This window comes from Labrus bergylta, chromosome 5 (assembly GCF_963930695.1).
Source record: "Labrus bergylta chromosome 5, fLabBer1.1, whole genome shotgun sequence".
Lineage (NCBI taxonomy): Eukaryota > Metazoa > Chordata > Actinopteri > Labriformes > Labridae > Labrus > Labrus bergylta.
The window spans coordinates 23,547,564-23,570,911 of NC_089199.1; the positions used below are offsets into that span (position 1 = coordinate 23,547,564).

Sequence of the window (23,348 nt, forward strand, 5' to 3'; positions counted from 1 at the left end):
GGGAACTTTACAACGCCATCAGTGAGCCACAAACAGCCCACCCAGACAAATTTTTCATCATCTCTGGGGATTTTAACCACGCAAATCTCAAGACGGTTTTACCCCACTTCCACCAACACCTTTCCCACAAGAGAAGGTAACATTCTGAATATGATTTATACATCAGTTAAAGATGCTTACAAAGCTTCACCCCTCCCCCACATCGGCCACTCTGACCATATCAGTGTAACGCTAATGCCAGCTTACAGACCCAGGGTTAAAGTCACCAAACCAGTTCTGAAGCAGGTACGTGTGTGGCTAGAGGGGGCCTCTGCTGCACTACAAGACTGCTTTGATACCACAGACTGGGAGATGTTTAAGCAGGCAGCCAGCTACAACAACTACACAGACATTGAGGAGTATTCTGACACTGTTACCTCCGACATTAGCAAAGGCATTGCTGATGTTACCACCACCAGAACCATCACCACCCGGGCTAACCAGAAGCCATGGCTGACAGGAGAGGTACGCGGGCTACTGAGGGCCAGGAACACCGCCTTCAGAGCTGGGGACGCAGCCTGCCTGAGAACAGCGAGGGCCAACCTGTTCCGTGGCATCAGGAAAGCCAAACGCAGCTACACACTAAAAATAACCGGACACTTCAAGGACAGCAGAGACGCGCGGAGCCTGTGGCATGCTATCCAGACCATCACGGACTACAAACCCAGCAACACCTCTCTGCTGAATGACCATAACAGCTTCTTTGCCAGGTTTGAAGCACACAACAGCACGCCCCCACAGAAGACCACCCCCCCTCCCCACGACCAGACCCTGTGCCTGACTGCAGCCAGCGTGAAGAGAACCCTCTCCAAGATCAACACCCGCAAGGCTGCAGGTCCAGACAACATTCCTGGCCGTTTGCTGAAGGACTGTGCAGAGGAGCTCAAAGATGTCTTCACAGACATTTTCAACGCTTCTCTGAGTCAGGCTGTTGTTCCGTCGTGCTTCAAAGCCACCACCATCATACCCGTTCCAAAGAAGCCCTCACCATCCACTTTCAATGCCTATCAACCTGTTGCACTGACCCCCATTGTCATGAAGTGCTTTGAAAGGTTAGTCATGGCCCACATCAAATCCACCCTCCCCGCCACCCTGGACCCCTACCAGTTTGCATACCGAGGTAACAGATCCACCAAGGATGCCATCTGTTCTGCTCTTCACCCAGCCCTCACCCACCTGGACAGCAAAAACTCATACGTCAGAATGCTGTTCATAGACTTCAGTTCAGCATTCAACACCATCATCCCTCAACAGCTGATCGGCAAACTGAACCAGCTGGGGCGCGGCACTTCCCTGTGCAACTGGCTGCTGGTCCGCGGCAACACATCCAAAACCACCGTCCTGAGCACTGGAGCCCCCCAAGGTAGTGTGCTCAGCCCCCTGCTCTTCACACTGCTGACCCATGACTGTGCTCCATCCTTCAGCAGCAACCACATTGTGAAGTTCACAGACGACACAACAGTGGTTGGTCTCATCTCCAACAATGATGAGACGCACTACATGGATGGAGGTCAGCCAACTGGCCACGTGGTGCAGAGACAACAACCTCTTCCTGAACGCCGACAAGACCAAGGAGGTTGTTGTCGACTTCCGGAGAGTCCCCACTCCTAAACCCCCACTGACCATCGACGGTGCTGCTGTGGAGAGAGTGAGCAGCACCAAGTTCCTGGGGGTTCACATCAGTAAGGATCTCTCCTGGACAACCAACACCACATCACTGGCCAAGAAGTCCCAGCAGCGCCTCTACTTCCTCCACAAGCTGAAGAGAGCACGAGTCCCCCCATCCATCATGTGTTCCTTCTACAGAAGCACCATTGAGAGCATCCTGACCAGCTGCATCACTGTGTGGCTTGGGATCCGCACTGCTGCCAACCGCAAGACCCTGCAGCGCACAGTGAAGGCTGCTGAATGGATTATCGGTGTCCCACTCCCCTCTCTTCTGGACCTCTACGGTACCCGTCTCACCCGCAAAGCAACCAGCATTGTGCGTGACCCCACCCACCCCTCACACAGCCTCTTCAGCCTCCTGCCATCGGGAAGACGGTACCGCAGCCTGCGGGCCGGCTCCACCAGACTGGGAAACAGCTTCTTCCACCAAGCTATCAGGAAGCTTTACTCTCTCCCCTCTCTTCCTTCCCTCCCCTCTGCCCCCACGAACACTGGACGTTGAAACCCCCTCCCGTTTGCCACCAAGAACGCTGGACTAATAACTCTGAAGCTATCTATTCAAAAGTACACTCAGTTTACTGCACATTGCACATATTGCACATTTCAAGTTGACTTTTTCTTTCAATTTTATTTTATTTACCATTTTGTTTTGTACCTTTTGCACTATTTAGAATTTATTACTGTAAATATTATTTATCTTATTTTACCTTATTTTATTTTATCTTATTTTACCTTATTTTATTTTACCTTATTTTATTTTATCTTATTTTACCTTATTTTATTTTACCTTATTTTATTTTATCTTATTTTACCTTATTTTATTTTACCTTATTTTACCTTATTTTGGTTGTATGCAATTTCGATTCCACTGTATGTCTGGCATGTTTTGAAATTGACAATAAAATTGACTTTGACTTTGATGTTTGAGGTAATGTGAGTACTCAATGAAAAATTCTATATAACATAGGTTTAGTCAATGTTCAATTAATTTAGATATTTGAATGGAAACATTGTCATTCAATTCTACATACTGTACCTTTAAATAGACCGCCAAATTTCAATTTCAATTTATTTAGAAGCTTTTGAAGATAATCCAAGAAATGACATCAGACATAGCTAAAGTACCAATGAATACATGTTAGAGAACTCCAACATGTTTTAAATGTACAGACTGCAAACTGAAGAGTGACTGGTCATTAAAAGATCTGCGTCTGAAGTTTTGACAAAGCAGAGCGCAGCTCGAGGGAGGCGGCTGTTTTTTCTTCTGTTGCTCTGTGATTTTATTCACTGTTTTCTGTGTTTCACTGTGCAGCGCTGGCAGTTTTAAAATGCACTCCTGATGCTGTTTGGAAAAAAAAAAAAAAAGGTGAGACAAGAAGTTCTCCAGAGCACTAAAGTCCAAAAACATCTAAAAACAAAAGGTTTGACCCATGGAAGAGCCAGAAAGCTACACATTTATGACCTGTGATCACAAAGAAAAAGTGTCAGACCAGGGTCAGAAGTTCCAACATTTCTTTTATTTGGATTATTTACATGTTTGATAAAAGTCGCCTGGCGGCCTCTGAGTGCAGACAGAGGAGTCCCCACCAGCTTCATCGCATGGTATGCACAAGTCATTAAAAATAACAGCAACGCTTATTAAACATCAGCATGTAGAAATCAGACAGAGACAAAGGGGGACAACAGGGAGAGAGGTGAGAAGGAAGTAGGAGAGAGAGAGAGAGAGAGAGAGAAAGAGAGAAGGAGAGGGCAAACATGTTCTCTTAGCTCTCCACCTTTTAATTGTACCAAGTAGCTCAGCTTTACATCGACTTCATAAACCAGCTGTTATGGCTGAATATCCATGGGGATATAACAAGAATATACAAGTATGCTCAATGCACAATATCATTTATGGAATAATGAACTTAAAAACACCTGAAACAAAGTACAAACAGGAAGTTTGTGTTTTTCCTTTTACTCCAAAATCAGGCACAATTCAACACAAACCGTAACTCCTGCTGGAACTTCTTGAGGTCAAAATACCGTTAAGCACTGCACTGCTCTGTATTCGATCAGGTAGTTATAATTAAAGGTAGAGTCAATAGCATTTTCCTTCAGAATAAAATCCAGACTTCTGTACATGTGTGGTGGTGACTGTGTCTGCAGAGACTCTGTCCCCTAACTGGATTTTAATGTTCTCGTTTGCTTTGGTTGACTCGGGACGTTTCTGGGCGGGGAACTGGTGTGTTTCCTCCAGCCAATGAGAGCGTAGCAGGTGAGTTTAGGAGAGGATACAATTCAGGGATTGGTCGAGATTCAAACCGGTGAATATGACGGACGTGGATGTAGCAGCAGAAGAAGATATAATCACAGTTAGATGAAACACCAAGCGGATAAAGCTTGTTCTGAAACGAGGGTGAACCTTGTGTTGTCTTTTACCTGTGGACGTGGAATTGGTCTGCTTCCTGTTGGACAGGCAGGTGACAAACAGCTTATTATTATTAGCTTGTGCTAGAGTGCGTTAGCTTGCAGTGTAGGTACCAGCAGTAAACGTACATACCACATCCTGCAGTGAGGAGGGGTCCAGTTTGAATGTTGTGTTTACAAACTGCAATGAAAAAATGCTACTGACTCCACCTTTGAGGTAAACAAAGATAGAATACACATCAACCATCAGCTCAAGATTTATGTTGTTCTTTAACAGGAGAGGTTTAGGAAAAATAAATAAAAAGAAGCAACATCAAGATTTAAAAAAAAAAAGCAGAAAAGGTACCAGACAGAGGAAATGACTAAACTAATCTTTGTGCTGTGAAATTATTTCCTGACTGTCCCTTTGGTATCTTCTCACCTGGTGGCTTCCTACTGTTTCATGAGATGATGTGATTGCATTTTGAAGAATTTGCATTCCTATCTTTGATTTGATTGATCCCTCGTGTGTTGATACTGTAGGGTGGTTTCTGTATTTAAAAGGCAGCATGAGCATGAGAACTGCAATGTCTTCTCTCTGTGATGCATGCAGAAAAAAGGTTTTTGAATCATAACACCAAGTTTGTACTTCTTAAGAGAACTAGTGATTCTGATATTTTTGTAAAAACATTCTCTCACTGAGGATCGATATGATACAGGAACAGAAGAAAATCAAGTGAAAGTTGTAATGGAAAGAGTAGATGGGAGAACAGAGAACAGAGAGAGAGACTAAGACTGATTCAAAATGATGAAAAAATGTGTCAGAAAGGGACGATGAATATGTGGTTATATGAATATGTTTGAAGATTGGTAAAGGAAGGAGGCATGGGTGAACTGAGGAAAGGAGTCGAGGCAAGGAACAGTTTCATGATCAGTAACACCCGACCTTCTATTCCCTCGTCTCGTCACTGAAGTAACAGCACACTGAGGATTATCAAACCTTCAGTATCGTCTTTACTGGCTCTTTAGATTAATATGCATTCACTGTAATGTCATTTTAAATCATAACTGTCGAGAATAAAAGTAATCTGTCTCAAGTAAAAACATCAGTGATTGACTTTCATTTAGGATCATTCTGGCCGCGTTTGATTTTAAGACGTGTTTTGAGTTCTCACACAGGCTCACAGGTCACTGGAGGGCGCTCAGAGAAGTTATATTATCATGTTAAAAAAAAAGTTCAGATACATTTAGGCAGAAATCCATCCAATTATGAAGATGGTTGTTTTTCCTGAAGTTAGAGTCATGAGTCATAAAGTCCTTGTGTTCGAGTTCAGAGGTAACTCAAATTCATAACTAATAAGTGGAAAAAGTAATAAACCTGTTTTTATCACTGCATTGTGAATCAACATCTCCAGCCCCTGACTTCATGTTGAGTTCACAAAGTAAGAGTGAAGTTTTTTTATGTCAATTTAATTCCAATGTTTAAAACGTCTAACCTGACCTGTACTGTGGTACGATTACATCACATATTGTGTTTAGACCAGTTAGCACATCATCCTGTTATCATCCAGGATGTATGAAGTGGAGTCATTTTAATGCTGTAGAGTTAACTTTAAAGGTCACATATTCAGCAAAATCCACTTCACCATGTTTCTCTAACTCTAATATGTGTCTCTAGTCTGTCTACAAACCCCCCAATGATGAGAAAAGTCCATCCTCTCCGTCTTTTCCCTGCTCCACTTTTCAGAAAATGTGTGCTCAAACAGGCCGTTTGGAGATTTTCCCTTCATGACATCACAAAGGGCAGTAACCCCTCCCCCAGGTGAGTGACACTCCCACAGCTAGGTGTTTGTTCTGCCCTCTGAGTCTGCCTTCTCACCGTAAACAATAGGACATGGAGCGAGAAAGCCTAAGTACAACCAAGCCCTTCCAGAGAGGGGGCGTGGTCAGACACAGCTCATTTACATATTTAAAAGTACAGACACAGAAACAGCCTGTTCTGAAATAGAGGGGTTTATAGACATTATCAAATACAGGATCAGAGTGGATTTAGAACAAGAAACTTCACACACATGTTTTGGGGAGCTCTGAGACTTATTTAAACTGGTTGAAGAGGAGGAGAATATGTGACCTTTAAATAAAAGGTTGCTTGATGATCTGAGCTGCTGTGCATTGACTGATCGATGATTCTCTCTCCAACTGTTTTTTATTCATCCATCTGTAGTTGACTTCTTAATGTAAATAATACATTTTGTTTCAGCTATGTTGTTTTCAAATCAACTTTGTTGGAGGAGAGAAGGAAAACCACAACATTACAGGTCAATCCAAACGGTTTAAGTGAATCTATCTATACTTTTTCCTCGTTTTCCTGCGGGGGCTTTGTTTTTGTTTTCACTTTCAAAATTACTTAAAGTAATGTTTCCCTTCAGCATCCAGCTCATCCTCAGCGTGTCATCCATTCATTTTTGTGGTTTTAAAGTCATGTGAAGCAGCACATGATGTCCTGATGAGCTCTCTTCCTCTGGGTGTGTGTGTGTGTGTGTGTACTTTTTTTACTTTGTGTGTGTGTGTGTGTGTGTGTGTGTGTGTGTGTGTGTGTGTGTGTGTGTGTGTGTGTTCACTTTTTTTACTTTGTGTGTGTTTGTGTGTGAAACCCCCTGGTGGTTTTTAAGATGTATTTGGACAGCCGCCTGCTGTTTAACTATCTCCATGCGGCTCTGACGCAGCGCTGAGTCTGTGACATTGCTGTGTGTTTTCTTCTCCTGTGCGTGTGTTGCTGTGTGTAACTCATCACTTTATGATGTGTTGTGGCAGTTCCCCGCTGTTTTTAGTATCTTCCCGTGGCTCCGACAAACGTGTCGAGTTTGTCTCTCTGCTGTGTGTGTGTGTGTGTGTGTTTTATTGATCTCCCTGCTGTTTGATGGCCTTCCTGTGCTGTTATCCAGTTCTCTGTCTGTCAACAGTGCCCTCTCTCGCTCTCTCCCTCTCTCTCTCTCTATCTCTCTCTCGTCATCCTCGGTGGTTCACTCCACCTGGAACACAAAAAAGCAGATCATCAAAAACACTGTAAATAAAAGTATGCAGGAATCATCAGAAACACAAATCAAAAATTAAAGAGATGGCTTTCCTAGCACAAGAATGCAACTAGAAAAAAAAACACACATAAAAGCTCATAATGTCAGATTCTGCAACATGGCGGTGAAAGTTTGGTATTTTTTTTAACATCAAATGTTGTTTCTGGCTCTCTTTTTTTCCTCCCCGATCAACAGTCTCTTCTCACAATAAAGACAATGTTCCTCTAAAGTTAATTAAGTCGAATTTTATTGCAAAACCTCCCACAGACCTTACTTAGAGGACTTTATTAAGGTGCAATCATCCACCCTATTCAGACTGCTGTTTCAGGCAGGCCTCTAAGGGTAGGAGGTAGTGTTGTTGATCAATTCAGGTCCAAATCTCGACCATTGAGTACACAAGTATTTAAATATCAGGTTAGAAATATAGACTGCCCTCTACAGGTTGAAACACCGCTACTGCAATTGAATATTTCTATTGGCTGATCTGGAGGCAGGTGACATATGTGGTGCTGGCTTTCGTCAACAAACCCGAAAACAAGCAGCAGAGATTCTCTGGAGGAGAGCGCTTAGTGTAGTGACCACCAGAGCACCGGGTGTAAATAGACAATAAATCTAAGTGGTTGGCCGTGAGATATGGTGATTGTAAAGTGCAAAAACAGGGCTGTTTGTTTCTACCATTCAGAGACGTCCCCCATCCTCTCCTGAGCTCCCCTGTTTACTAACGGTTCAAACTGATACGGCCCTGGACTGCCGTGGTCGTGGTCTACAGGAGACTCTGGAGGAGACAAGTCCTCGACTTTAAAACTACATTTCTGTTGCAAAAGTGTCATTGCTGCTTCTCTATAGTTGTCGCTCATGCCTAAATAGCTTCAATTTCAGCGGAGATGAACTTCAGCTACTTTTTTCATGTGTTTTCAAAGAAAAGACAAATCTGTCTCATAATCAAAGTTTGATGAAACCTCTGAGTGGATCGTTAAATCTGATCACTTTGATGTCGAGGCTGAATTCTCTCAGTGTCTCTGGGAGCATGTCATGTTGTTTTTATCATTCTTTGATCCAAAGTCTTTCAACATGTTCTTTTATGTGGGTTTAGAGGGTTGTCTATGAAGGACAAGAACAGTCTGAACCACATTTTAAAAGTCTCCCTGTGGAAGGAGCGTGTGGTCCAGAAAGACAAAGGGATCATAACTCAACCTGAACAAACTCTTTCACCTTTCCTTTTGTGAGTCCGGTTGTTGAGTCAAATTCCAGTGTGTTCTTAGGGGGGCTCTTCCTTTTGGAGGGGTGGCCACAGGGGGGACCAAGCTTAGTGTTACAGGGGCACTGGCCCCTGTTGGCCCCTGCGTAGAACCGCCCACGTCTGCTGCTCTGTTGTTACTGGCATGTGACTGTCATCATTTGTCATATATCTACTGAGTGAAATGATAAAGGTACCTTACTATATGATCAAACATTAAGGAAACATGCTATGTTGAAGTGCTGGCTTCGCTGACAACAATGCAGCAGCCAGTATGTCCTCCTTCTAACTTTAGATTCTGGTCCTGAATGCTCTGGATTTGTTTGGACCAGAGAGGGCAGGCGGTTTTAAGGCACCCCACATGGCCGTTTTGGACGCCCCTCAGTTTTCCAGATATGAGAGCAGTTATCAGGTCAAACCAACAGGTGTTGCAGCGATGGAAGCGGGCAAGAGAACTGGTTCAGATAGAAGTGATTGTACCCGACCTAAAAAGCCTCTGCATGTTTCTAATAAGCTCCACGAGCAGAAATGTGCTCAAACTAGGATCAATATTGGAAATGCTTTTGAAAAATGGAGAGAGGTTAGAACGCAGAAAGGTTTACAGACCGATGCAGAGTTGGCTAAACACTGAAGCTTCAGTGTACACCACATGGCAACCTGTGTGAGCATCGACTCTAGAGAGGAGACAGCTCTCGACAATGTTTAGAATTTAGACAGCAGTACCCATTTTAAACAAGGTGTCAGAGTTACATATTGCTCCTTTAATACATTAAGCAGAAACATCATGGCCGTAAATGTTGGTACAAAAATTTCCAGTCAATGCATAAAACAGTAGATGTTTAAAAACCTACTGAGAGATCAACTCTCCCACTCTTTGAGCCATGCTGCTTTGCCCCAAATAAAAGTGAAAAACAATCAAATATAATGAAGTGAAAGATTAAAGTTGAGTTGTCGATGGCAGAAAAGGTTGAAATGCTCTGCCAAAGCTGTAAAAACACAACTACAATAAAATTCTCTAGGCTTATTTTGATTTCAGAGAAGCGTCCAAACGCTGCAGGGCCCCTGAATGCTCCTGGATTACTTCTGGTCAACAGGTTTGAGCTTGTTAAATTTAAATAATTTACTCTGATTTTCACTATTCACCTCTACATAAACCTACACAGCGAGGGCCATCGGTAGGATACTGTTTTATAAATTGATCTCAGGGAAAAGAGCCCAAACTCTCATTTTAGGAGGTTTCATTGTTTCAGGTTTGTACTTTCTTTTTGCACACTCTGAAATCCAGCCATCTCACTATCCCAGCGTGATTGTGATGGGAAAATATCCTGTGCAGTGAAAAGCAATTTAAAACCTATTTGCACGGGATTAGTATTCCCTGCGGATCTCTAGGTAATTTATCATAATTGCGGACGACATCTTTGTTTTTAATCCCGCGCACATCGATATCTGTTGTCTGTTACTTGTCAAGGAAACACAGAGGTCTTCTGATAATCCAGTCCAAATGGGCACCTCATCTCTCATCTTAATCTTTATTCGTCTAGAGCCAATTTACAACAAATGTTATCTCAATGCACTCTACATAAAGAGCAGGTCTAAGCCGTACTCTTTGTTGTAGTATTTACAAAGACCCGACATGAATCCACCATGAGCACTAAGCAACATTTAGCAAAGTTACAATGGCAAGACAAAAACATCCTTTTTACCAGCAGAACCTCGAGCAGAAGCAGACTCATGTTTTAGCAGCTGTGTTGGGAATAGAGAGAGAGACAGAAAGAGCCACATTTGTTTTGTGACTTTTGTCCTGCATCCAACCAAGGCTAGTAGACGGAACCTGAACATTTCTGGCTCCAACAATCTCACTGGCATCTCTTTTTTTGTGCACATAAATGACATATGCAATTGCAATGAGCCAAATTACCACAGCAGCTCTGAGTTCATCACTTACAGCTGGAGAGAATTGCGGCAGAAGGAAGAGGCTTTCTTCCCAAAGAGAGAACAACCAGGCAAATTTTTTTTTTTCCTGCAGCCGCAACGAGGGCTCAGAGGAAATCGCGCCAAGGACAATATCTGATTTCCCCGCAGATAAGTTGGTAAGGTACCAGGGTCTGTTCAGGGTTAGTGACTTTAAATTACAACAAAAAGTTGCCACAAGATGCCACAGTGATATCAAGGAGATCACAGCTGTAGATAACTAAAAAAGACAGCAGATGCCGTCCTCTGCTTTGCCTGGCCTCTTTATGGAAAAGCAGCAGAACTCCCCCAGCAGGAGTGGGTTCAGCAACTGGAAGAATTTAGGGTGTCAGCCTAAAGAGTACGGGTTCTCAAAGCCGCCTGCATACAACATGAGACGCTGCCATGATTTTCAGTAGAGAAAAAAAAGCAGAGCAGTCATCGATCATGTCGAAGCAGACTTGATGCAGGATGAAGGTGAAAGCTCTGAGGTTTTCAGGAGGAATCATCGCCATCGATGTGGTGTCAATTCAATCCCGGCCCCCGTAAAAAAATAATTTTCTTGGATGTTAACCTGCAGGTTGGAGTGACAGCTGGCAGAGCTAGCAATGCTAACGTTAGCCACGATCGGCAGCCAAAGTACATTGAATACCCGCTCTTTTTTTTACTGTTTTCTGAGTGTTTTTTTTTTATCTTTAGATTAGTCGGTTTAATGTAAGAAAGGGAATAAATCTGTTAAATCTTCTAAAATGTGGGAACATTTCCTTGAATTATTCCCAACAACAACAGCTGGAGACAAAGAGAGTGATGGGGGAGGAGTTATTGGTGGAAAGCTTAAGAAAGCAAATATCTTCAAATATGCAAAGAATCCTCGGCAGATGTACTGACTGTGAAACCACAGGTCTTTAAATCAAACCTGCAGGGTTTCAAACATGTGACTGGTTTCTGACAGACTGACAAACTGTTACCCATTTCTCTTCCTCCTTTTACAGAAGAGTTCAGTTCATGTCTGAACTCCTGCAACACTGAACGAGAGTCCAATTCTGCAACACGTGTACAGATCCACAGCTTCAGATTCATCAGTGGGGCTGTGCTAAGCTTGTCGCTAAATGTAAAGATGGAAGTGGTTTCTTCTTGACATGTTCTCATCACCAACATGTAAAGTATGACATACCACCCTGTTGTTAGTTTGGGATGTGAAGGTCTCCACGGTCAAGTCAGCAATAATAATCCACCATGTATAAACCAGCTCTCTCAGAACGCTCCGTTTTGGTGTGTATGTCTCTTTATTTGCAATGAGCCCCCCCCCACCCCCCCCGAGTTTTCCCCGTAGACATCACTCCTCTGTAGCGAGAATAAAAATAACAAACCTGCTCAAAAGTTTTGATCTAGGCTGGAGGTGGAGTCCATACCAGGTGAGGGGGGGGATTTTTTTTTTTACCAGAATCCCACTGTGACATCACAAGGAGAGCACATTTAAAACGACCCACCAGTTGAGAACCACTGCTCTAGAGGGCGCTCCGCTGAAAAAAAAATGGAATTAAGGACACCATAGTCTTATCTACAAGTTGTAAAATGAGTTGGCCTCTCCATAGTGCCGTTTCCATCAAAAGTCCCCATCACGCTCATCCAACTGGCAGAGCGGTGTAAACACATATGCTCAGCATGTGCAGTGATGGTGAGACGGTGAGACAGTCCGACACACCGAAAGAATGCAGTGCACACTCGGTAGATCATCCCAGATCAAAGGCCGCCTTCATCCATCAATTTAATCAATGTACCACAAACACATAAACAAAAAGGACGGGGTGTAATCACATGTGATCGCTCCCAGTCGGCTGGCGGCCTCCTCCACATTCTGACACACAACCTTTGGATTCAACGCTCTCTGATTAATACACCGCGCTCTGTCTGCAGCACATACCTGCACACAGGTTACCAAAATAGCTCAGGAAAGATATTATTCATCATGCAGAAAGTTACACTTCTTACATGGACGGCTGTTTGTTTTCCATGTTTCATGTGTTGCCATGGAAACAGCCATCCAAAAACCGAACGGACAAGCAGAAAACGCAGAGTCATTTCCACGAGGAGTGTTTCACAAAATCTTCACAAATGCAGTTATTTAAATTGGAGCTCAGATGTCACCCTCATGCAACTATCTCTTCTTTCTTCTCTCCTCTCGCAGTGATGTTGTCATGACGATCGACTGTGTGACTTCAATGAGGGACACAACATCTCCCCGTCTGGAAACTGATTATTTCTGCAACTTTAAAACCTGTTTCGTCCACTTTTACTGACTGTAAGAAGCACAATAATCCAAATAAAGAAACACAAAAACTGTGATATTAAAAGTATAAAAAGTGGCCTAGTGGTTAGTTCCAGCTAGTTCCAGTTAGTTCCAGTGGTTAGTTCCAGCTCCCCGTGTACAGCAGAGGCAGTAGTCTTCCAAGCGCACACAGGTTTGAATCTGATTTGGCTCCTTTCCTGGGTGTCATTCCCCACTCTCTCTCTCTCTCTCTCTAATTTTGGACTCTTTCCACTCTCGTAAATGAACAGCTTTAAGCCGATTGGACACACAGGTGCTGAAGGCATAGACACACGGGTGCTGAGGACTGATCCCTGTTGGAGGTTTATGCTATGGGGGTCCTTGGCATTGCAAAGTTTGGGACTGCCTGCGTTAGTATCCTTATACTCAGCTGATCGGATGAGTCCAGCCTCACACATCCTCTGCCCCTCGTCAACTTCTCTGAGTTATTTATCACATGTATTCTAACCCCTGATGGAGGAAGTTTTGGAGATATGTATGTCATCATGTCCCTTTGTTGCGCTCTTTTATTTCCATTTTTATGACACCACATGTTTGCGCTTTGAAGCCGAAGTCATGCCGAAGCCCCGAGAGGGCTTTAAAGCTGTCTCTTCTAATCCAGGGTGACGGTGCAAACTGAAACTGTGGCAGAAAACGCAGACTCACTCCCCAGGAAGAGGAAGGCAACTGTCTCTTTAAAATCTTATGGAAACTTTTATTAATTGTAAAAGTGTTCCCATGTACATTGAATCCTTCTATACACTTTAATACTTTTATAAACCTTTATAAAGACGTTTAAGGTCTGACACCGTCTCACATCTAAAGACAATCAGCCTCATTCACCGATATCTTCTTAAGAAAGTATGTCCGAAATGAGGAGTATCAGCTTCTGCCCTCTGGGAGGCGATTCAGGGTGACAGACTGTAAGAGAGGAACGACTAAAGAGTGCAAAGAGTAGAGCAGACCCCACACATTTCAAATCATCACTGTAACTGACCTGCGCTGAACATGGACTGTGAGCACCAAACATTATTTATATATTCATGTCACTCCTTAACTGTGATTTTAAATGTCACTCATGCTGTTTTTACGTTCTGTCTTTTGAGTGTGATGTGATCTGATTGTGATGCAAGGACTTCTGAGCTTGTAATGCAAGACAAATTTCCTTGCAAACGGACAATAAAGAGTAATCTTATCTTAATCTGAATTTGAATTTGAATTTGAATTTATTGATCTTATTATGTTCTGAAGAAGATTTCTAAAAAGAGTCAGATTCATCAATGTGTTCTTAAATAACTGAATATGGCAGCTGTGTTGTTATCTCCTTGTGTCTATAAGTTGAAAGTGTGTGCATGTTCTTCCTAATTAGTAAAGGTAACTGCCCACTAATGCCCATAAAAGGGCATGAGTGCAGGTCTCTGCAGACACACATGCTGGTAGAAAAAAAGAAAAGGTTGTGTAAATGCTTAACGGAGCGTTGAAGACGGCATAGGAGGAGCACCGGACTCCAAACGAGGAGAAGAAACTTGAGGAGTTGTGAAGTGGAGGTATACTACTGGGCACGGTGGCCCTGAAGTACAAAACACAACGACAAATCACAAAACACAGGTGGAGTTGTTGAGAGAGAAAGGATGCCTCTTTGACGTGTCAGAAGACGATCAAACTCGACCATCTGGAGGAAGTTAAAGTCGTAACAAGGTTTCTGTATCTGAACCTGCAGAAGGATCATAACCAGCTGTACAGAAATGTTTTATAATGTTGTTAAAAATGTTGTGTTGTATTCCTGTTTATTGGGGCTTCATAATTGATCCAGACAAAATTCATCCCCTGCATGATTAGATGCAACAAGTAATTAGACTCTTATCCTGAGAACTCATAGGCTCAGTCCCAGTTCACCCCTTACCCCCACCTCTTAGCCCTAGTAGGGTGATGTGTTAGGGCTACTTGTCCCTTTAAAAGGAGATCCATCGGAGGCACACTCCTAACAGAGTCATCTCCCAGAATGCACTGCGCATCACCGGCAAAAATGACAGCGGCTAAAGAGATGCACAAATGTAAGTATTTCCTTCGTTTATGAGATCTGAATCTTAGTTCAATGATGTTCCAATGTACTGGTCCGTTTCTTCGGAAAAGGCATGAAGAAAATTTGTTTTTATTTTCACCATTTTGGGAACGACCAGCAACTTTGTCTCGTCCAGTTACGTCATTGCAGTCGACGGCTACTGATGACGTATCAGGCTCCATTTTCTTAGGGGACAGATTTAACCACTAGCCCTTGCAGCTCTGTAAAGGGGTAAAGTGGCACCTGAAAAGTGGTAGGGGTAAGTGGTGAAATGGGACTGAGCCATTGAGTGCTGTAAATGAAAACTACACTGAAATAAAAAAGTGTGTTATTAAGTTATTAGTCATGATTACTCGTCACAAATGGAGTTTACGACTGCTACAAAATGACGTCCCATAAGCCTCAACTGCAGCACTAAATATTGTTGAATTATTGGTGAAATGACTGCACATAAACGTTAGCATATTATCATGTTTTCAAAGCGTGTGGACACACGAGCAAATCTACAAGACGGAACAAAACTGCAAAATGTGATAGAGGCTGACGTTTACTGTACCGCATTGACATTAAGTTATTCTATAAATTATGCAGCACGCTCAGCCGAAACAGCGACTCTGCAGCGAGCCTGTAAATAAAAAGTGAAAGCCGGAGACCACAGAGCGCAGGGGGCGCGCCAGGAAGCAGGAGATTGTCGGTTCATGTAACAAACAGCATGCTAACTCAAGAAGCTTCACAGTGCAACATGCTAAACTGATCCCTGGCACAAAAACAAGAGCTGTCTCTTCTGAATCCACGAGCTGTTTATTCTCCAAAAATAACAAGTAGGCGGAGGGACATAAAAGAAGAATCCAGCGCGGGGGCTAAACGGCGCGGAGGACGCCGGCCTGCTGCATCCATCAGCTCCGTCGCCCTTTGGTCTTTAATTGAATTGAGAAAAGAAACTCGGAGGAAATAAATCTCTCCCCTTTAAACTCCACAGGACCTGTCGTGCTGCAAGAAGTGAGACAGTTCACCACACTCAAAATGTTAAGATTATTAAGATTGTTTTAAGACAGAGTCATAATGTCTATTTTATGTGTGTCACACTGAATTTAGCTTGTTGTATTTCAGCGCACAGCGGGCGCTCACTTGCACTAAAAGTGTTTTGTGCAATTCTGGAAAGCTTTACAGGCAGCGCTCTGCAGAAGAGTTTGTCTTTCTGAGACGATCTTTGGCTTCTGTCAGAGAACTGATTACATGTACTGAAGAGCTGATTACATGTAAATACAATAAAATATGAAAATACAACACAGCCCTCTAACCCGACCTTCACTTAGAAGTGGTTTTTATCGTCCTCAACGGGGGTTCAGTTTTCAGAAAACTTGGCGGGAAGAGAGAAACTTCTGTGCGCAGTTCTTGGTATCATTACATCTGAAACGTCTTTTCAGTAGTAAAAAAAACTGCTGAGGCCACTTAGCCTTGAATGGTGTTAAACTAAAGGCAGACATCCGGCTTGGGGAGTCCATTTTGAACCATAAACAAGTCAAGAGGAGGGAAATAAGAAGTGATTGAATCAGCTCACTGGGGATTATAGGTTTAATCTCTTCAATTTAAACCAAGACTTCAGATGATTTTAAAAATAACGAGCCGCAGAGTTCACTGTTACATTTTGCAGATTTGAGTTTTGCTGCACTCTAAACATATCGCGGATAACTTTTTAAAGGGTTGGGCCGTTTGTTTTAAAAGCCCTGAACTGCCGGGATACATTACCGACCTCCTTAGCCCTTACACTTAATCTAGGCCAGTGGTTCTCAACTGGTGGGGTCGGGACCCAAAAGTGGGTTTGCGGAGTTGTTTTCAGTGGGTCGTGAACATGTAACTGGAAAAAAGAAATGTGTAAAAAGTCTGTGAAGCACTCTTAAAACACTATTGGTTTTGTTCCTTCTCTTTGTTCCATCATACGTTTCATACCATTTGAGGTCCAAACTGCACTATTTTTATTCAATATATCAGACTGGCTGAAAAGATATCAGGAACTTGGGTCACGGTTTTCATGATGGAGGTGGTTGTGTGTCCTTAGAACAGACCAGTTCAGAACCCTCAGATCATCCGACACGGGGCTCCTGGAAGTCCCTCCCTCCCGTCTCAAGCTCAAAGGTGATCGTGCCATTGCAGTGAAAGCCTCTAAACTGTGGAACAGCCTCCTCCCCCTCCCCCCCCTTCCATCAGGTCTGCCTTTCTCTGTTGACTCAAAACTTATTTTGATATGTTAGCATTTGAGTCCTCTGGTCCTGAATGGGCTTTGCTCAGAGCTATAGACATGCACAAACAGAACATGTGGACCTGCATTCGTGGAGAGATGTGAGAGTGAGGCTGCTACACAGGGAGCAAACCAAAGCTGCTGGGGGGGTCAATACCTCGGCCCGGGAAGTGACCTGGCACCTCTCCAGCAACCAGACCTACTTCCATTCTTTGGTCCGCACTGATTCAGACTGAGCTACTGCCATCCAGAAATACAAAAAAACGATCTTTTAAATCTCAAAGCCAAAATTAAGACTTGACTTTTGTTTCCCTAGAATAGTGCTTCCCAAAGTGTGGGCCGCGGCCACGACAATATAATATTGTGATATTTTTTTTATTTCATAATTTTACATTTTTATGATTTACCATGAGCCAACCCCTCAAACAGACAGAGTGATTAGTAAGGCTTGTCATGACTATTCATGGACATAATATCATATGATATTTTACTATCTGTTTAGTAAACTTTTGTGTCTATCTTTGCACAAGATCATGTTGTCATGTCCAATATTTTACCCTTACTGAAAGTGGGAACTGTAGTCCTAACTTTTATTTTATAACAGGCCCCCGGAGTAATTTTGTATTTCAAAGTGGGCCGCGACAGCCTTAAGTTCGGGAAAGGCTGCCCTAGAATAAAGATAAACTATCTTGAATAGTTATTCTTTCGAGAAATACGAATGAAATCTATTACACTGTTTTCAGTGAAAGCAGCAGGTCCGCTCTGAACAGCCCAGGTCTCGGAGAACAGAGAAGAATTTGACTCCAGGGAGCAATACGGACACAGATTATTTGTTAAAGCTACGAGAGGGATCATGTTCACAGGCTGGACTCTGACCCACAGTTTTGGAAGAATGATTTGCGCTCTGTTTTTTCTTTTCTTTTCTTTGTGTTCATTTCTCGCCGAGCAATCTGCCTCTCTCAGATTTAGTGATGCAGAGATAATGTCCCACTCCGTCAACACTGAGAGGCCCCCCATACCCAGACCTCATCGAACACAAGCCGCTGCGGTCCGTTACAATAATACACATCTGTGAATGACTGTAAGCGTGAGGGTTTGTTTAGTCAACGAGCTTCCTGCCAACGTCAGGGAATCAGACACTCTGTCAGCATCACGATCTAGACCCAGGATTCTTTCAAACATAACCTCCCTGTGATTGATATGATTAGCCTACAGCAAGCAGACTTTGCACACCCGCCTTTTCAGGAATCTGTGAACTTTGTGACTTTTAAACCCCCTATGATACTAAAGAAACGAAGGGAAAATATATGAGCACCAACATGTATTGTACTCTGCAAAACATTCTCTCCCTCAATAAATAAAATACAGTAGCTCAGTCAGAAGCCCTGAGCTTCAACCTAAAGGATCTTGGTACCCTTTTAGTGTTAGTTTTGTATGAGCTGTCCCTAAACTCTCAGTGATTTTGTTTTACCAAAATTTACAAGAAAAAAACCTGTTGGAGAGTCCAATCCTAATGTATACTGAGCGCGCTCACTGGAGTGAGTGCAGTAAATCTGTCAGCAGCAGCCGCCTTTAAAGCTCCCATATTATGCTTTTTCTGGTTTTATATGCTCTTTAGTGTGTTTTCTAAGTGTCCTGTGCATGTTTAGGCACATCTATTTGCAAAAATTAAAAGTCCGCGGAAACGCAGCTTCTCTTATGTTCTCTCCTTTTAGCTGTAGCATTAGCTGCATGTAACACTCGGTTCTAGCCCCCCTTGATAAAAATTTGTCAGTCCGACGTCATTGTCAGTGTGAGATCACTGATCTAAGCCCATTGGCTCATTGTGGCAAGCCCTGCAGCTCATGTTGCACGCCCGTTAACTTCTGTGGCACGCCCATGATATGCCGTAGCCTGCGGTAGCACAGTAGTGCTAAGGTGCTAATGTTTATGCTCCCCTCGGACAGAGCCAGTGACTGCATTCCCAATATGGTAAAAGAGGCGGGACATTTCCAAGAACCGTGCTGAGCAACTGACCAATTACGGCAGAGCCGACAGGCCCGACCAATCAGATCAGACTTGGCCCACGTGGGGACACAGACACTTTTTTTGAACTTTAGCTATTGTGAACATACGTTAGTAGGTACATAGATTAAATATATGAACCCCAAAAAGGGCATAATATGGGCTCTTTAACTGTAAGTGCTTTCACACTTGCAGAAAACTCCTGAAAAACTCCTGATATTTCCAGGAGGAGCTGCATGTGTGAACGCAAACATCCAAAGTTTTCACTCGGACTACGGCCAGAGTTTCTCCTGCCAGAGTCCTAGTAGTTTTTCTGCAGCAAGTCAGGGTGAGCTGATGTGAGAAGGCAGCAGGATATTCTCCGGAGAATTCACCTCAAGCCAATAGGAGAGGGAGTGACGTTTATATGTGACTAGAGACTGGTTCAGACTCTTTCAATCATGCGTCCATCCCAGGTTCATCCTAAACAGAGAGATATATTTTGAATCCTGCATCAATGTCTTGTGTTTGCTGAAACCATTAAACAGATCTCAAGAACATCATCTTAAAGGCAGAATGCGCGATTCTTTGATCCAGTAGATGTCGTCCATGAGAACCAGCATGAAACCAAAACAAACTGCTGTTTGGCCACACCTCCTCCATACTGACGCCGCCACTCTCCTCCAGAGACACACCTCCAACCCCCCTCCACTAGAGTTTGCACAAAGGAGTTATCAAATTGGAGCGCACATTAATTAAGGACTAAGCAGTAGCAGTGTTAGCATGCTAATGTTAGCGCACTTTAGTTAGCTCGTAGCTTCACATTGCATGTAAACTGACACATATTGACCGTGATCTAAAAACTCTTACTAACATCCAAATAATCAGTGAGTATGTTCTTCTTCTTCTCTCTAGTCCTTGACTAAAACTTTTATACACAAGGGGAGGAGCCGGGAGGTCCATGTAAACACGGCTCTGACAACAACACAGCCAGCGGGACTCAAGCTTCTCACTCATTGTCGACAGTCAGGACTCAGAGAGACATTTACACAGGATAGACTGGATTTATGATTTATTTATGTGTAAAATGTCACACATTCTTCCTTTAAACAAATCTCAAGTACGGTACCTTTAGCAACAACAAAGAAGAGTCAATCGTTCATCTTTTTAACTCGATATCAGGTTTTTGTTCTGGACTACAACATGCTGGTGTATATCCAGTTAAAGAAAACAGTCAAGACAAAAAACAATGAGCACTTCAAGCACAACTCATCATCCTCCAGAAGGTAAATAGGGCTCCTTATTTATTTTTAATACTTGTCTTCTAATGCTGGTTTTTGGACAGTGGGCTTGTCGTAATACAACCAGGTGTGACGTAGCTCGAGCCGCGGCCGCTGCTTACAAGCTGTCATTTTGTTCCTCTCTCTCTCACACAAACCAATCGACAACACGTGTTAAACACTTAAGCATGACAAGATGATGATGTAGAGAAACTCTGAGAGTGTGAGCAGACACGAACTGAGGAGTAAATCTCAGTCTTCATGGATCATCAGACACCCTGAGCTCCATGGAAACCAGACTGTTTGTTGTTCAAACTCTGGAGGCCTGTGATGGCTCGTGTGTACGTTTGGATACATATAATGGTGTCAGTACTATTAGCATGTGTGTGACACATATACTTCCAGAAGTCTTTACTCTCATCCTGCACAGATGACGATAATGATTGGTTATTCTCACTCTTGTTGCATAATTAGACCACATTTTCCCTCAATACACTGAGCCACAGGAATATACTTTTAAAAGTTACAAATCTTTGTAACTTTGTCTTAATGCCCTCCAAGGACCGGCTTTCTTCTTTTTATGCTATTTTATGATGATATGGTAAATTAACATGGAAGAAATTGCACACCTTGTCCCTCTAATAATATTCATGCACAAACACACCCTTAACATTTTGCAGCTCCATGCAGTTTGTCCTTGTTTTGCACCTGATTGTGGAGAGCAGCAGTGTGCACCTTTACTCCGTGCTGCACAGCTCTGCTCTCCTGCAGACGGAGCTCCCTTATCTCCATATATACCCTGATTACAGGTGGTGTCGGACACATCGGGAAAACAAGTTTCTGAGTTGGAAAATGCAAGTGGACGCATGCTCAAGTCAGAGGAACAACAACTTGGAAACTCTTGGAAAATTTGCTTCCAATTTCAACATAATCCGTCAGCGCCACGCTTTTGCTCAATCTGACAGCGGACTGACTGGATCTGTTTTCTGGAACGAGAGACCAGCCATGTGCAGCTGTACACACATCACAGGAGAACTACAAGCTCAAGCAGAAATAAAGAGAAAAATGTGCAAACAACATGCACATCGGCATGTGGCTGCAGGAGCTTGGACTTGAGATCTCTGGTTGAGAGATGGCGGACTTTACCACTGAGCCACAGCCGCCCCCTGGTTTGAGTAAACACATGCAAACAGCACGAGTGCACAAAGGCACTCTGCAGTGCAGTTTGAGGAGCTTTTAACCCTTTGTGCGTGCTTTGAGAATTAGACCATTGGAATAAGTCTCTGTTGGTCTTGTTTGCAAAGGTTTAGAGAGCACCAAAGCTGCACAATCTTTCTGTCGACTGGTTCTCGTGTACAAGCTGCAGGTCAGGTCATGTCTGCCACTTAGCAAAGGCTCATTATACAGCATTAGTAACATAAAGGGAGCATATGTTCGTTATCATCTTCATTATGACATCCTGTCTGAAAGACGACATCTGTAGTTTGGAATATACTGTAGCTTTGGCACAACCCATTAAGGGAACAAAATGGAGGATTAGATTAAAATGTCATGGCGGCACAGATGACACGACATGAAGAGTTGGAAATGCAGTCTGTAGCACATTCTGCCTTTAACTATTCAGCTGATGTCATTTCTGTGATGCTGGTATCAGAGGGATACTCAGAGGGTTTCAGGCTGTACTCAGGTCTTGAAATCAGACTTTGCATCAGGGAGGACAAATGCTATCAGAAGGTTGTCAGAAGTGTGTGTGTGTGTGAGAGTGATCGAGGCTCTGTTCACACAGAAGGAATGGCCCTGTAGTAAATCCCTTCTTTAAAAATCTGCTTTTCTGCCTCTTCATCAAAGTTTCAAGATATTGAGTCGGACTGATGTGACATCAGTTTGATAGGTTTTTTTCTTTTGGTGCAGTCGGGTTTCAATTAGAAGAAGTCTGGGCTGATTTACGTCCCATTTCGCTCTTCAAAGACTTACACATCACACATGATCAGGCGGCCCCAGATAAGTCCAAACCTGTTTGATATAAATCATATATATATAACCCCCTTGTGAGTTATTATTATTATATCTGGACGAGAGCGACGCTAACATAACGCAAAACAAATAAGAGCAAGGGGCAAAAGCTTTCACTGGAGGACTTCAAACGGATCGCGTTTCAGTCGTTCAATAAACTCTTTTCAACTGACAGACTTCACACTGCAACGCGGCGTTTAATGTGGTGGGGAAATGAAATGTGACAGCAACACAACGGAAGCAAAAAAAGAGGCCGTGACAGTTGAGTTTAAGATGAAATGATCCAACGTAATAAAGAGACGCACTCACCTCTCATGCATGAATGGCGTCCAGCTCTGGTGATAGGCGACTGTTCTCCTGAAGAAAACAACAGAAAGAAAAGGCCGCAGTCAAAACATGCACAGTCCTGAACTAAGATTATGATCGAGCTCAAGTTGACAGGAGGATGGAAATAAGGACATTTTGCCAAGGTCACCTGTCTGCACAAGAGAGCACAATCTGCTTTAACTGAGCGTGCCTCGTTTGGTCATGGGCCCCCCTGGATATGACGCAGCGATGAACAATCGGGCTCAAAATACATCCCCCCTCAAAATCAAGTGTGCTCTCAAAAACCAGGTCAGAATTGGCCTGAAATCGCATGTAGTGAATCTCTGAATTAACACCCGCTATAAACCCGATATATATATATAATAAACCTTAAACTAACAGGTCCCACTAAACTCCTACTCCTGCCTCTGACCCTGAACTCTCTCAGCCGCACTCACACCAGGCCCAGTTGTCCTGTATCGTGCTGAAGCATGAATGTCTGAACAAATCGAGGGTACATTAGTAAGAAGTATTTTTGTTCCATTAACAGCTGTTATATGATATGATACTCTCAGATAGAAATCACATTTCAAACACAATCACTTTTTAAAAAGATTGAACAGAATTGTTTCTGTTGGCGAGGATGACCTTCCTCCCTGACAGGTTTATAATAATATTATGATCTGCCTGTTGACTCAGACTCCATGAGCCTGATTACTGTCCCCGTGGACATTATCGTAACACTGTTTTTAAAAGCCTGTTCATTTCTTCACTAATTGATCCCTCAGCACATTAAATGTG

General features: G+C 43.1%; 1 protein-coding gene across 4 annotated transcripts in view; it reads right to left on the reverse strand.

Moving 5' to 3' along the window:
• Positions 1-3,205: 3,205 nt before the first annotated feature.
• raly (RALY heterogeneous nuclear ribonucleoprotein) overlaps positions 3,206-23,348 on the reverse strand; it is a 109,143-nt gene continuing 89,000 nt past the window's right edge. For all 4 annotated transcript variants that reach the window (XM_065955235.1, XM_065955237.1, XM_065955236.1 and 1 more), the window contains exons 8-9: positions 22,551-22,598; positions 3,206-7,127 (exon numbers count right to left, since the gene is read on the reverse strand). In XM_065955235.1, coding sequence (XP_065811307.1) covers positions 22,554-22,598 — 45 coding nt within the window. In that variant the 3' untranslated portion in view covers positions 3,206-7,127; positions 22,551-22,553. The remainder of the gene's footprint in view (positions 7,128-22,550; positions 22,599-23,348) is intronic.